This window comes from Populus euphratica, unplaced genomic scaffold (genome assembly GCF_000495115.2).
Source record: "Populus euphratica unplaced genomic scaffold, PopEup_1.0 scaffold166.1, whole genome shotgun sequence".
NCBI classification, from domain to species: domain Eukaryota; kingdom Viridiplantae; phylum Streptophyta; class Magnoliopsida; order Malpighiales; family Salicaceae; genus Populus; species Populus euphratica.
In genome coordinates this window covers 71,457-88,607 of record NW_011500054.1, presented here as the reverse complement: position 1 = coordinate 88,607, position 17,151 = coordinate 71,457, and the positions used below count along the sequence as shown (strand labels likewise).

At 28.8% G+C, this 17,151-nt stretch overlaps 1 protein-coding gene across 1 annotated transcript; it reads right to left on the bottom strand.

The window, feature by feature from the left end:
- Window positions 1–419: 419 nt before the first annotated feature.
- Window positions 420–5,388, bottom strand: LOC105107771 (probable magnesium transporter NIPA6). The gene is made up of 9 exons (XM_011001810.1): window positions 4,894–5,388; window positions 4,735–4,791; window positions 4,411–4,501; window positions 4,147–4,307; window positions 3,934–4,061; window positions 3,634–3,771; window positions 2,416–2,508; window positions 2,156–2,273; window positions 420–938 (listed from the first exon to the last, which is right to left on the bottom strand). Exons 1-9 carry the CDS (start codon window positions 5,012–5,014, stop codon window positions 808–810), a joined length of 1,038 nt encoding a protein of 345 aa, XP_011000112.1. The 5' UTR covers window positions 5,015–5,388; the 3' UTR covers window positions 420–807.
- Window positions 5,389–17,151: the final 11,763 nt, after the last annotated feature.

The window sequence follows — 17,151 nt, the reverse complement described above, 5'->3', positions numbered from 1 at the left end:
AAGACCATACTCCATTCAAGTTCTCTTATGTCAGATAAGTAAGTTAAAGAACATGCAGAGCTGGACCTGTTGGTTTTACAGGTAGAGCAAGAATTAGAGACCCTTACTGCAATGTTTATTGTTTAGTGGTTCTTCACGAAACGACCCTTCATTTTACAGGTAGAGCATGGAAGTATTGCAGATGGCAAACATATCCTTGGTAGAGGTGACTTGGATCTCCTCAACACAAAAAAATTAATCAAATATCAAGCTTTATCTATGTAAAAGGCAAGTAAGAAGCTACGACACTAATCCAGCAGAAAAGAAATCCAATCCAAGACCGACTCCGATCCGCCTAGAGTTGATGGCAGCTGATTTTTCTTCCTCTGGGTGCTCTCCCGGAGCAAATTTTGAATATGAGAGCAAGGAAAAATAATCAATTTCAGCACAACCGAAGAGATGAATTTACCAATACTTAACATATAAAATCAAATAAATTAGACTACCAGCTCAGTCTGAAGCCTACACAATGAGATTGGACATGGTTTGAAGAATGAAATCAAATATTGCTACACGTTGAAAAAGAGAACAAAAAAGTGAAAATCAAAATAAGGTGAGAGACCACTACTAACAACTTGGGCACAAGACCGCAAGATAAAATTGTTATTACCATCTTTGAAGGGGGGAAAGAACAAAGTATTCCCTAACAAAAAACACTTTACCACATGGTTTTCACCCGCAAAAGCAATAGACACTCGAGCTGTTCTGCTTAGGGCCTTAGGCATCATGACCAAGTTGAAAACTGTAGCACCTCAAGTATATTATCTCTCACTTGAAATGGTCTTGTCGGAGAATTGTGATGAAATCAGGAGGTGACCCATCTTCATCCTTCTGTTTCCAATGTTCTCCATTGCCTTGGATGTACCATGAAACTTTTGGAGACAATGGTGTATAAAGATCTGCATGTTCGGTTTTATAAATGCACTACTTTTTTTAAAAAAATAAGGCTCTGCTACCCTAGAAACTAAAATCTATGTAGCACTTGTTTTTAACATAATAGCATGATCAAAAGGTATCCATGCAGTTACTGATATTACAATGAGGTGAAAAAAAGGTACCATCCTAAAGGAACTTGAATCTCATCCCTAGTATGAAAAATTAAAAACACATAAAGGTAGAGCCTACTGTTCATAATCAGCTAGAGCTCACATGTTCCAGCAAAATAAAATTAGATCACATCAGCACTGTTAGAGGTGTGGAAACATGATTCTGTTAATGTGTAAAACATTACACCCTTATAGTTAATAATCTACCCAAATCACTATTTCTAACAATAAACTAGCCAAACCCTGCCTCATAAGGGCATTTCAGCAGAATACAATAGCAATTGCGACGATAAACATGACCAGTAGTGCTAGAGATCAACTCATATTTTTCAAAAACAAAGTAATCTACCTGAACGGTACCTTCTCTTTTCTACAATCTTTACATAGCACTTTGTTTTTATTTATTTCAATTTCCCTTTATTTTCAGATTCATGCCAGTCAAATCCTGTGATTGATTCATGATTTTCGAAGCATTCCCATCCATAAAAGAGGCTTATTCTCCCTAAAACACTTGATTGTCTCTTCCGCAATGAAGCTAACATCTCAGGCCAGTTGCAATAATCTAAAGAGTTTCTACAAAATCATTTCAAAATTGTTCAAGAACCTCAAACCAATATTCAAACCTTTTCTAGTTACCCTCTAATATACTGCACCTACCTACAAATGTTTTTGCATGTTCCTTTCTCCTTTCTTCAATGTCCTCATTACAAACTCTGGCAACTTATAAACACAGTGAGTGACTTTCTCCCCACACTCAGCCAACTAATTTTCTATCACCTCACTGGTTCTCTTTACCTAATTCATCATACTGAAAAACCTTACCAGTTACTCCTAATAACTTATTCCTTTCTATATGTTTGTCTCTAAAAAATGAACATTAATGATTTAGATTTTCAGAATTATGATTCTTACTACTTAAATATGATTTTTTTTTAATTAGAAAAGTAATGAGATGCATGTGCATTAAGGCTCGAACATTTTGCAAACATGAGACACTCAGCAATCAAACATTTAAGTCACAATTTCAATATATAGCAAGAGTCACCAACCTAAGTACAAAAGAAATCTACCTGGTAGGGTTGGTGGATCTGGCTCTCTCGTGCTATGCAATACAGCAGTACCAGATAACACGGTAAGAAACCCACAAAGTTCAGATGCAATGCTGCTTGCACTTTGACCAGAATAATCCTTCAGAGAAGACATGGGAAGAGTTAGAAATGTTCTTTACCCACCCCCCAAACACACGCACATGCAAAAAAACAAAAAAAACATAGCCACAGAGTGCGTGCACTCTCTCTATCTTCCCATGTGCATGTGCACATAACAATACCTTAAACATTATTGCACTGGCAAGAATTGTAAAGGAAGTAAACCCAGCATAGTAAATGGGAGAAACAACTGCTGTGTTGAATGTATCTAATGCCTGCAACCACACCACATTATTAGGAAACAGCTTGTATTGAACCTGAATCACATCAAGGCAATGCAACATCTTGACTCTAAATTTGGAGGAGACTTGGAATCTTCCAAAATGCACAAGAAGAATAGGGAGAGAGAATTGTCTTCTAATGGATCCATTGTCACAGATTTTCCAAGTTTATTCAGCACTTGTCATCAAATAACCACAAACTTTTAAGATGAGGGAATTAAAAGTAAAAAAGAAAAAAAACACCTCCATTCACAGTGCTAATGTGCATCTGCTGTTCTATGACCCTATCACCTACACATTCTCAACGAGACCTCACATTTATCTAGATTGAATTCTTGCAGGTGTATCATGGGAGATCTATGGTGGAGATAAATTGAGGTTCCAAGATCGTCATGGAAAGAAAATATCCGCCTAGAAGTGTACTAGTTGTAGTGCATAATAAATATTGGTTGAAATGTTGCACAAAGTGGTTGAATTTGTTAAAATTAAATGTTATGTGTATATTAAAAACACATTGTCCACGCCTAAGGGTCCAGTCAGCTTCATTCCATGCAAAAAAGCACTGCTACGTTAGTGCAAGTTAAGAAATAAAAACAATTCTTTTATGTATAAGATTGTAAGAAGACAGAATCTGCTATGCATTCCTAATTTTTGACAGATTTGTAAGCATATTCATCCTCAATTAAATGATGTTTTTAGGTCCCTTAAATAATATACACTAATAGTTCTGGTTATAGCTATGTAGGTCCTAGGTAAGACTACAAAGTCACAGGTACTAAATCATTTTAAATCTTTATGGATATCAGATCCCTCAAGATCAGCATGTCTGTGAACACCCCCACCTAGATCCTAAAAACATGCACAACTAATGGCTTAGAGGCAATGGTGATAGTCCTAGTCTCAGGAAGGCCATAGATGCATTCAATTATCAGTAAGAAGATAGGGAAGCAACTCCTTCTAGAGTAGTAAAGTAATTCAGTCTTCATTAGCATAAGTATGTTTGTCACAGGGAAAATGGTTAAATATCACCACCTTACCAGCATGTAGCACTACATGTCAAAAATATATAACCATTCAGATAAACTACATTGTGCTAGAGCTGCAAATTAAGATACTAACCATGTTTAGATAATTTAATTGAGTGATGATGCAAGTAATTGCAACCATTGCAAAAATCCACGTTTGGAAGTATTTGGCTTGGTTTGTGCCCTCTAGCGTTAATTTTATTGCAATGCCAATGGCTTTTATACTCATAACCTGCAAGACAAGACAACATGTAGTTATTATTATAGGAATACATGCAAAATGTTCAATTATGATTATAGTTTCAAAGCTCCTAGACCACATATGCATAAACCAAAGGTGTTAAATTTGTTTAATCTTGGTAAACATTTAGCAAGAGGCCTACAAGAAACTTACAGTCAATGATCCAATTACAGAGCAAATTCCTATATACACCAAAATGTTGGTTTGGCCATAGCGTGGAGAAAAATACAAAATCAGCACCAATGCTATAGCTACCACGGAGGCTGTATACAAGAGAAATGCTGGAAAAGAAAAAAAAATCACATCAAATTGATTGGGAGGAAAGGTAGAAACAAGAAATTAGCACTTATAAGGAAGACGGACTACCTGGCTGAATAGCTAATTCCCAGATTTCTTCTACTGAATTGATGGACCGTTCTTCAGGTGCATGTAAAACAATCACAGTAGAACCAACAATACATAGAAGACAACCCAACGCCCCCATTTTTTGCAGCTTCTCCTTCAACAAGAAATGGGCTAATACAGCACTGCCCATGTTTGCACAAACATAATCAGACACACTAATCATGCAACTGTTGCTTTATAGTAAAAACAACAACAGATCCTAATTGAACTACAAATAAACCTTACCTAACAATGATACTCAAGGCACCAAGTGGTGTCACAAGAACAGCAGGAGCATAAATGTATGCTACAAAATTGGAAATCTCTCCGACAATCACTGTCAATTTCCCCCAAAAAAACATCAATCAGATCAAGATACATCAAACCTAAGCATACAAGAACATTCATTCCTCAAACAAATTCCACCTAAATTCAGAAAGCCTAATTGGGTCAACTCCCACAAAAAATGCCCTAAATCCAATCCTTTCTAAATAAAGACTGTGAATTGAATAGCCACGACCACAACAATAACAACAGCAGCAAAAAGCAGTATAAAAAAATGTAACTTACTAGTAATCATGCCTATCCACCATAGTGGCTCCAACAAATAACCATAGCCTCCAGAACCTTAAACAACCAAAATCAAATTCAATCACATTACAAACTCAACACAAAACCAAAATCCATTTCACAAAAAAAAAAAAAAAAAAAAAAAAAAACTTGATTTACTTGCTCGAGGACCACTAACACCGGCTTTTCTAAGGCCCTTCTTCTTGATTATAAAACTAGAGCCTATAAAGGCACTGGAAACCATTGCCAGTATAAACCCCAATAGATTGCTTGAGTACATCTACACGTATACATACACATACATACATATATACATGGATGAGAAAACAAAATGAAAAAGGGATGATAATTCTATTAAAACAATGAGAAATCCAATCTGGGTTTCTCTAAATACAATAATGTAACGGTCTTGATGATGTTCTTGTTTTGATGATGATGATGTTTGTAGTTGACCAATCCAGCATCTGCAAAGACAGACGAATGTAAAAGTTACAAGTGTTCGTTGAATGTTTTTCTACTTCTGCTGATGTGTAGTTTGCTTTTTTGAGGTTAAATTATCATAAAATAGCCTTTTGTTCTTGTTTTGCTAGAAGGGAAAGATGTCAGCAAGAGTGAAAAAGGACCATAGAGAAGGGATCGTTAAGGGAACCTAGTTTTCCACCTGCCAGTCACTGGTTGTTCAACGATACGATTCTTTAGAAAAAGAACATATTTGTCCTCTAATTATAACATAATTTCCAACTTGATATCTAAACAATTATATTTTCAATTGGATACATTATCTATTAAAAACAAATTGCCCAGTTACTCAAATGTAGACAAATTGTGACGACTTTGTAGCTCGTAAAGTTGATGAATTGATGAAATGTGATGGATATGGAGGTAGTGAAGTTTATGAAGGCTTTTTTTTTTAATAAGAGTTTGTTTATTGAATTTACATAAATATAGGATAAATATAGGAGCTAAATTGGGAGATTGTTATTTATTTGATAAAACCCCTGTTAAGAATACATAATTATTTTAACTAAACAATGGCATTATCGTTAAGGAGTTATGCTATTTTCATGGAGAAATTATACAATTATAAATTTTACTATTTTCTTTTATTGTGACGAGCTAAAATTATAATTTTTTGGTTTTAAAAAAAATAATTTAGAAAAAAAGTTTTTTTATATTTTTTTTCTCTTTATACTTGATATTTTTATCATTTTATATTTTATTTATTTATCACTATTTTTCATACCTTTATTTTTTATAATATTTTTTTAGTTTTTCCTCTTTTTTTTACACTTTCTTTAAAAAAACATTATTTTTTATTTTTTATACTTTGAATATTTATTAATATATCTTTAACCTATTTATACCATTCTTTTTTTTATTATCTTTATTCTTTTGTATTTTTTTAAATTTTTTTCACTACACTTTTTTTAAAAAAACTTATTATACAAATACTAAGAAAATGATGTTTTATTATAGCAATTGCAACCTTGTTTTATTTTTTTGCTATATTAAAAATTAACTTGAGATCTTTTATGTTTTTATTATTGAATATGATCTTTGTTATATTTTATTATATATAAGTATATATTTATTTATTCACGGTTATATTTTTAATCAATGTTAAAAAATTTATTAATAACACTTATATATTAATTTTTTTGCGTTAAAAAAAATTATTTTACCTATAGTGAGAAGAGTTCAATAAACGTGTTAACATATTATTTTTTGTATTTATTGGCTCAAATGATTCCTGATATATTTAATTAAATGAATGCATATGTCTTTTTATTTATAATTAAAATTTAAAAAATATTTAAAAAGCTTACACGTTTTTTTTAGTTGCTAAAAAATATTATTTAACCCACAACAAAACATAGAATAAATAATTAGTTTTAACTAAACAATGGCATATTTGTTAAGAAGTTATGCTATCTTCCTAGACTTTTCAATGTAAAAAATCTTAGAGTATAATGTACAAAGAATTTATTAAATTTATGATGATGGGGAAGTTTTTTTGAAAAAATAAATATTTTATTTATTTATTTTTAGAATTGTTTTCTATTTTTTCTATTAAGCATCAATATAGTTTTCAGTTTATTATATACAAAGGACTATAAAATTCTTTTGGTAAATGCAACTTTGATGAATAAAAATTAAATATTTTAGATATTTACTGATAATTATAATGTTTTTGATTTTTAAGGAATTTAACTTGTGACAAACTTTATTATCCTTTAGAATATGTCAGTTAATATTAGAGATATATAAGTTGATATCAAAACTTAACAATTTCTAATAGTTAATGTTTTCCAATGGAATAACTATGTCTGGAATAAGACACAAAATATAATATGACCATGCAATATATGATTAAGAGTTTTTTCTTAAAAAAAGAAACTTTCAAGAACTAGTGATAGAAAATATAAAGAGACAAGTTATATAATTAACTTAAAAATTAGCACAAGTGAAAATCTTGAAAGATATTATGAATCTTTGGCCAACTTTGAGAACTGGTTTTGAAGGTGGGAGTAAAGAAAATAAACTTTTAATCAAGATGAGTATCATATATATTTATTTTGAAGGTGGGAGTAAAGAAAATAAACTCTTAATCAAGATGAGTGTGTTTCTTATAAGATTTTCTAAATTCGTAGAACCTTATAAACAAAGAAGTTTATAGATTAGTTACAAAAGTAGATAAAAATGTTTTTTTAGTATGAAAAGGTTTTAGAGAGGGTGAAGGTGAAGTTGGTAGCCATTAAATTCATGCTGGAGGAACTTTTTTGGAAAAATAAATATTTTTTTAATTATTTTTATTTTTTATTTTTTTGTTTATGATTTTTTTATTTTATATTATTATAGTTTTTCTATTTGAAGAGAATAGTTTTTTATTTAGTATTATTAGCATTTTAAATTTTTGAAGAGAATAGTTTTTTATTTAGTATTACTAGCATTTTAAATTTTTTTTCTATATAAAGGGTTGTAATAAAGTTTTGATAAGTAAGACTACAATTAATAAAAATTAAGTATTTTGGGTGTCTCTCCATAGTTAGAGTGTTGTATTTAAGGGTTTTGACTTGTAATAAACTCTATTATATCTTGCTCTCGATTGCTTTAGAAAAACTAAACTTAACCTAACTAGAAACAAAAATGAAAATAATTAAGAAAATAAAAAATAAGCATCTTATGAACTTAATTTAAACATGGAAATGACGTAAGCTAGTTACTCTAAACTGCTTTTTAAAAGGAAGAGGGCATGTAAAATGTTTCAATAAAATTTTATTTTGATTAAAAAACTGAATCGAAAGTTATGGTTATTTTTTATATAAAAAAAATTGATTAACACATTCGAACTTGTTCTTTGTGATCCATAAATCTATCTAATGTAGCATTTGTAGTTGTATTTTGAAAAAAATTGGTTTGAAAAGAACACTTTTAGTTGTTATAGTTTGATTAAAATATATGTTTATTTAAAATTGTTGTTAATAATAAAATAACCAAAATAAACATGTAATAATTCCATAACTTCAACTTATATAAGAAAATATGTAGTTATTAATACATAAGAAATATAGCAAAATAACATTAAAGTCTTAGTTTTTTTAAAGAAAATATTAATAATAAATGTACCAATTGCAAAGTTGGTCAAATTATAAATATAAGCATCATTATTATTTATACATGTCCTGAAATATAAACTAATTTTATTATTTTATTAAACTAGTTGTAATCTTATCAGGTACATCATCCATTCAAGATTATTAATGGTTTGCATGATTTTGTAAATGTGATATGACATTGGTTAAAATCTAATTAGAAAAAAAAATATGGATGTTGTCAAATTCTGCAAATGTATTATCATCTTAAGTCTTTATTTTAATGTAATTATGTAGAGCCATTAATATAATTATAACTTGAACTTGTGTTTTACAAAGATAAGTGAGCATATTTTGCAAAAAGTTTTATCTTTTTTTGCACACTTTAAAAGTATATTCAATTACATTATATATCACGATTAAATGCTTCTTCTCGACTTCTTTTGTTTTCTCCACATTCAAAATATGACATATAATATATTTTACCTTTATACTAATTTAAAAATCCATAATCATTTGGATATTAAACATCTACCAAATAATATTTTTCTATGAAAATAAATAATAAATTTATAAGTTATTAGACAAAAAAAAGGTTATTTAGAAAAATAGTAATAATAACATGACATTTTCTTATCAAATTACCTTCAAGTGGTTTTAAAAATTTTATCTATAGATTGTCAATGTCTCTAGAAAAATATATAATGTGCACTATCTTTCCATCATTCCTGAATAAAGTTAAATTGCATGTCAATACTATATGCAGTCATTATGTTTTAAGTTGATGTACTTTTTCTATTGATAAATGAAATTTAATTACTCTTATGTAGTTTTACATCAAATGTAAAAAAGACAAGTTTATAAATTATTGAACAAAATTATCCAAATAATTTATATTTAGTATTACTAATACAAAAGTATATTAATATAACCTAGAAAATAGGCATATATCTTGAAGTTATCTCAATTTTCTATGGAGTGTCTTTAAATTCAGTTCTTTTGGTTTTACAATATCAATTAAGAGTAAAGACATTATTTTAATCACTTCATTAAAATATTTACTAATATTTTTGCTCAATTGTTGAAATCTTTCTTGAACTTTTCTATTTAAAATATCTAATGCTAGTGTATAAAGAAACATGACTACCTTTTTAATAATACTCATTATTCTTGAAGTTTTTTACCCATATTTTAATTCTAAATCAAAGCACAAACTTTGAAATATTGCTACATCCATCTTAAATATATTGAGATATTGTTTCCAATATCTTTTTAAGATTTCATTCAACCATCTCGTACCTATTTCATATGAAATCATACAAGATTTTTTATGCACATAATTAAGATAAATACATAGAGATAGCTGTAATTAGCATAATGCTAGTGTATAATAATCAAGATCTCACTTTCAAAACAATTCATAATCCTCGTCACTATCATCGTCTCTATCATTATCATCACCATTATCTGTATCCCAATCACCACCACCAATGCTATAATTACCATCATTATAATTAATATAATGAACTATATGATTCATTACATCATCATAATCTTCCTCAAAATTATCTTTGAATAAAGCATTAAACCATTTAGTTTCCATACAATGAGAAATGAAAAAATCATTTATCAAAGGTATTGTTTCATTTTTAAAATAAAAGGCTTAACATTTAAATTAGGTAATAATTTTATTACGAAGGACTCATTTTTTACTAATATATTAGTCTAGATAGTGTATTTTATATTTTTATATTTATGAACTAATGAATTAAATATATATATATTTTAGTAGTACTCATCAAGTCCAATAAGTTAACAACTTTTAAAACTAAGCTAACCTATTTGATTTGTCTTGCTTGAACCTATATGCTAGTATTCATATACATGTAAAAGCTCTTAAGCCCTATTCTTAGCTAAGAACCACAAAAATTAGTAATAGTAAAGGAGGAAGTTCTCAAATTCCTATACATCTTTTAAAGTTAGAATATAAACAACATGAAAATAATACTAACATTTATTATTTAAATAATCCAATTACATTATCATAATACTATAAATATTCATCAATCATACTAAATTACGATACTATAATTAAAGTTTTAATTTAGTCATTGAATATTAACATCCATTACAAACATCCTAAATAACTTAATTATAACTAAAGAGTAAAAAATCTATCATCTCGATTCTAATGCCTTAAGCTTCACTCATATATATATGTAGTCATTTTAGCTTGAAATCATGATCTTTACTCTCTTACTCCTTAAACAAAAGAGCTCTAAAGAAAATGAATGAAAGTTATCACATATGGTAATTCCATATATAGAATGAAGGTCTTTTATTATTTCTTTAATGCCATACCCTTTCTTATCTCTACAATAATTCTTGCTCTTTATAACATCTATTAGTCAATTCAAAAGTGACAATAATATAGTTTCAATTCTAGAACCTTTTATACCTTTTTGTCCACTTTGTTATCTAGAACCTTCTTTATGTTTCCTTTTACCATATACTTTAGAATAACAATCAATCAACAATACTGTTTACCATAGGTAAGGTGTATTAAAGGTGATATGTCTTTTCCTTGCACAACTAGTCATTTTGCCTACATTATTATAAATCATTAGGTTTCCTTGTGATTATGATATTAGGTGACAACTCCTTTAAAAATCATAATTTTATGATTAAATCTCAAACCTTTCAATCCAAGAGGCAGTTCATCCATTCGATGTCATGTACACCATGATAAGATGACGACTTCACTGAGAACTTGTCTGGTTGAACTAAGCTTTGTTGATTATTTGTTTAATTATTTGTTGTCTTGTTTATTTTATTGGTTTGTGTAATTTAATTTTACCATAATTCTTTTTTACATATTGCTCATATATAAGTACATCGAATATGGATTCATGCTTTCATGTATTTAAAATTCTGAGAGTATAAACCCTATTATAGTTTAGGTGGGGGAGTATTGGTCTACTTTATGATTTTTAATTGGGGTTCAGATTCGTGAAACATCCAATTATGAGTTGACCATTTGCTTGATAATAGTGGTCAAACTATGCCCCAACTATTCCTTGTAAACCCATATATTATGTTCATAAGAGGTGGTCATTAGGAAGATCATAGACTTTTTTTTATAGTAGTAAGTCTACCTTTTATGTAACGACAAGAACCCACCCTTAGGAAAACTTGGTAAAAAAAAAAAACTGAAACACTACTAGATTTTTTTTGAGCTAATTCCATGACCTTTTCTTAATACAAGCAAAAATATGAGATGATGTAACTAGTTAGGGGGAATTGCCCAATAACCAAGGCTGAAAAATTATCGCATAAAAGAACCACTTGTTTTTTTTAAGAGGCTCAGACCCATCTTTTTATTGTACTTTCCAATGTGTATAAAATTTAATTAAAATGAGGACTTGAAAAAGATATCTTCATATTCATTAGATTACGGGTTCTGCTTGTATTCAATAGATTAAGTCATGGATTAGCTATTTAAACAAGTTAATCCATATTTGATGTATATGTACACACTTTTGCATCCATATAAGCATATGTGCATTTATGCTTTGGGGTTAAATGTCATGTGGTCATAGCCAGGTTGAAATATAGGTCACTACAAAGTTCAAATTCATAAAATCTACAACACTGAACTTCAACAAATAAATATGGAAGATGAGGAATATGCCCATCATGATGCTCACTTTTAAAAGGAGTCAGACTCCTTAAAAATCAATATGGCCCGTATCTCTAGCCTACTCGAGCAAACGCTCAAGAACATATCTAGTGAAGGTCCATTTAATTAGCATGTGACCTTTGCCTAATTTAATAAATCCTACAAGATAAAATACTTCAAAGATGTTAACTATGATAAGATAGTAATGTCAAAAGCAAGAGTAAAAGCTATTAAAGATGTTGACTTGTATGATCTTATCTAAGCCATCAAGATATGTCTAGTTTTGAATATCGTTATACCAAAAAATTTACTTGTATCTAAGTTCATAAAATAAACTGGAACTTAATGCCTTGCCACTCATCTCAAATCTTATTGTCATAAGATGACTGAAATTATGCATGATGAAAAGTTGTCAATGCACTTTTTTTCTAAATAGCTTGAGTGAGGTTGCATTATATTGATACACGAGGCCGGATAACATGTAAATTCAGAGCTAGAAGTATCTTGCATATGCTTTCATTAAGCAATACAAGTTTAACATGGACATTGATTCAGACAGATTTAATCTATTAGTGTTGGAGAAAAGAAGCCACGAATCAGTCTGAAAATATGCTCAACGGTTAAAAGAAAAGGCTGCTTAAGTTAATCCACCCCTACTTGAAAAAGAAATAATCAACTATTTTCTAATACTTTTAAAAACCCTTATTTTGATATTTGATAGGTGCCTCAGCCCAGTAGTTCATTTATATAGTGAAAGTGGATAAGAGAGTTATAGTTATAAGAGCTAGTAAAATTACTACAGAAAGAAAAAAAAAAGACAATAAGGTTTATCAGTTGTGATCTAACCAAAACTAACAAAGGAAATAGTGGAACAATATGTGGATGCTAAGGCAACAGAACCCTATATCTAGTTATCAACATTTATGTTTGCCTCATCCCATCAAAATTAGTTAACAATTGGTTAAAACAATATACAACCTCATTGAAATCCACAACTGAACAAAAAGGCCTTACCATCTTTCTTTTCCTAAAAAACAATGTTTGAGATATTTGTCATTATTGGACAAATCATTTTAATGTTGTAAAAACCATTTCGACCTCTATACTCGAAATGGTATGAGCCTAACCAAACATTCGAATATTATGATAAACTAATGAGGTATAATACTGAAAATTATCATTCTTTTAGGGACAAACTTTTTCAACTTATTTAGGCTAAGTGGATTGTATTTAAAGGTTAGAAAATCTTCAAGAACAATGTGAAGGGATAAAAGAATCGACTATAAAAGCTTTAAGTGTTGAAGAAAAGAAGAGAAGCCAAATTCTTATAGCCAACATGTCTTTTTCATTTTAGCTTTGTAAACAAAGTCTTCAAGACCATGTTTTATTTTCAGATGTTTTCAAAACTCAATCGTATCTTTTAATAAGATTATACCTTTTCATAGTCTAACTTTTGCATTGAAATCAAGAAATATTTTATTATGAAAAAAGTAATGATATCTTTATTCATTATAGAAATGATCAAACCCCCAAGTGTGCCATGCAAGATGCTAAAAGACAATCTTTACCCTTATAAAACTCATAAAATCGACTTTTATAATTGATCTTGTAGCTCTATTCAAAACATTTTGACCAAATAAGTTTTGTAAAAAATCATTTTACCAAAATAATTCTAAAAAATTGATTTTGATTTTTTGTTTTAGAAATAATTTGATGTTTTCTCAAAACAATGTTTAGACACCTTTTTGTAAGGTGAAAAAAGTATTATTCAAGCAATTCTTTTTTGAGGTGACCAAATAATTTTGAACTAAAACATAAAAAATGAAAAATGCATAAAAGGTTTTACCATGTCTTTTGGGTCATATTTTAGTTATATGCATAATCACATGTAGTTCAATTTACTAGTTATCGATTTATAAAAATGTAAGTCTTTATGCAAAATTTTAAAACAATTACACTAAATAATGACAAAACTCATCGATTTTAACCACTTGTACTTCAAATGATAAAAGGTTATCTTTGTTATCCCTTTACATTTTAAAAAGATATCACTTATGGTCCTTATTTGAGCCTAAATATGTTTTTTATTGTGAAAACTCTGACTAGGATCATAACCCATAATAGAAGAAAAATAAAAATTTTAAAGATTAAGAGTTGATCATAAGGATCACACCTCATATTAGAGGGAAGTAAAAAATCAAAAATTAAAAACCGAGAAGATGCTATGAAAAATCCAAAGAGCTCAAAAAATCTAAATGTGGGGAGAGCATGCCCAAATAAAAAGAAAAAAAATGATTAAGTCAAGGTCAAAACAAAAATGCCCTACTTAAGCAATCAAAATAGGTGAACCAAAGAAAAGAAAGACACAATGATAATGATTCTAAGTTTTTAAAATCTTGAAACACTCTTTAAAACTATAAATCCTTTTCTTTCATAACCAAAATTCATAACCTCATTATGTGCCTTTAAAAATCCTTTTTAATCAAGCAAGTAAACTGAAGTGATAAATAGTGCTCTCAAAATAGAGAAGTTTCATAAAAATCATGACATTGCAAACAAAACTATTCTTGATTATTCATATTGATAAAATAAATGCTAAAAAGCAAGAACATTTATTTTCTCATTGATAAAATAAATGCTAAAAAGCAAGAATATTTATTTTCTCAACAAAACCTTGAGTTTTACTTGAACCTCTTGCTTTAAAATCTATAAAAAAACAGGTCACCTCATCATATATATTTGTCAAATCAAATAATTTTTTTCCTAAAAAAATATTAAAACCTTTTTAGAATTGTAAGAGAATTTAAACAAAATTATTTTAAGCTTACATTACATAAATTTCTATTTTTAAAATGAAAAAAAAATTCTATTTAAGCCATGGATAGCCCAACTGTGAGCTAATATTTCTTTTTTAACCATTACCCTATCAATTCTTAGCCATAAACACATATAAGGCTTAGGTAATGAGTCATGTTAACTATTGACCTGGGTCGATATGAGGGTAAGAATAGTTATTATCATAATTTTAAAACCCAACTCGAGGGTTAACTCGGAGTTAGGCTCATATCACAAGTAGGGTTGATTGTTAACTCGAGTCAATATAAAAATAAAATGGTTGTTATTATAATTTTAAAATCTAAATCGAGAGTTAACCCTGGGTGAAGCTCGGGTCATGGGTTTGGAGGGTTGACTTGGGTCAATGTATGAATAAAAATAATTATTATTATTGTTTTAAAACATGACTCAAGAATTACCCAGGTAGCAAGGCCCGAATTATGAGTTGAGAGGGCGGATTAACCTTTTTTTTAAAAAAAAAAAAAGAATCAAAGTAATCTTGTTTTGACCCAAATAATTTCAAAAAATAAGCTAACAAGTTTTTGACCCGTGTTTTATTTTAGGTTGATCGAGTCAATCATCGATCAGATTTTGGACCAAGTCAATCATTCTTTTATTTTTTTCTTAAACTTGAACCAATCTAGATCCTAGATTATCTAAGTTTTAGGTTAATTCATCGGGCCAGTCTAAGTTTTATAATGATAATTATTATAATATTATTAATCTTATCGTTCAATAAAAACTTAAATAATATCTAATTATTTTATAAAATATCTAAGTTTGGCAACAATGCATAATGCATAATAAAGGTAATATATATATATTTTTTATATATATTTTTATTTTATCCACCATAATTAAATACCATACAAAAATAATTATTTGATTTTGTATACTATTACCACCGGATACAATTCTATTTTTATCTCTTTTATCTTTTTTCTTGTTTCATTTACCTTCAGTGTCCTCATCCTTTTTTTGAAAAAAACTAAATCTAAGAATGGTAGCCAAACATTATTTTGAAGATAGATCCACCACTTATTGCTAAAAACTATCTAACTCTTATTATCCACCCACATCATATTAACTTCAACTTTAATTTGATACTGTGGATGTGTGATACACACCCTCCTTGGTTAGATACCTAACTCTTATTTCTGCAACCAAAGCAACAAATATCACCATGATCCAATCCTACTGACATTTTTATTTTTTAGAAGATTTCTACTTCTAACTTCTCCTAGAAAAAGCATAAAGCCCTCGTAAATATAGTTCTATAACCCTGCTTAGCTCTCGGGGCATGAGAATCAATAATTTATATTATTTTTATTTAAAATAATATTATTTTAGAAGAAATAAATAATATTATTTTAAAATAAATTAAAAAAATGGGCCACAACAAGCAAGTAAACTGACAGGCCAGGCGAAGTTTCAAATCTTCCCCATAACTGGCCCGCCCCGACGCAACACAGCCAACTGCCGCCAAGAACGACACCCGCCGGATAAGTGCGAATCAGTGATCAGTTCATACTAGTCAAAGCCCATAGTTTGACTATATTAAAATAAGAAGCAGACGCCTGCTGCTGTCTTTCTATGACAGCATTACTTTTTTCTTTTTTTTATCTGTCTGACTATTGGACACCATTAAAAACAGCACACCAAACTTAATGTCTAAGAATCACCATATGGTCCCTTTAGTTTTCACGTTTATCAATTCAAATACTCAATCAACTACTCTATCTTAAATAAAAGTCAATTTGACATCTTTCATGTGACCTTCATTTAGCTTTTAATTTAAATTTTTTTTACCTTAACAATAAATAAATCCTTATACCCTTTTATTGTTCCATAAAATTATTTATTTCTCATTGAGTTTTAAGTAAATCATCTATTTTTGAAATTATATATTAATAAAAAATTATTTTTTTATGTTAATAATACGGAGTTGCTTGTCAACCATGCTAGATCTCCAATGGTTTTTGGCTACCATTTAACTAGTGATAAAGTTGGATAAAGAGGGTTAAATCACCTTTGATTGAAAAAAAGGATCAAAATGATTTAAATAAAAATATAGAATTTGATTTGATAAAGGTAAAAAGTGATTTTGTTGGAAAGTGAATTCCTGAAAAATAAATTATTTTTTTAATATTTGATAGTGTCATGGAAAATAAGTTGAAAAATATTTTCTAATATTTGGTTATATTATGAAAAATAGGTTAAAAAATAATTTATTAATATTTTTTTTCAAGCTTATTTAAATAATGAGTAACAAATTTTATAAATAAAAAAATTAAACGAGAATGAAATTGA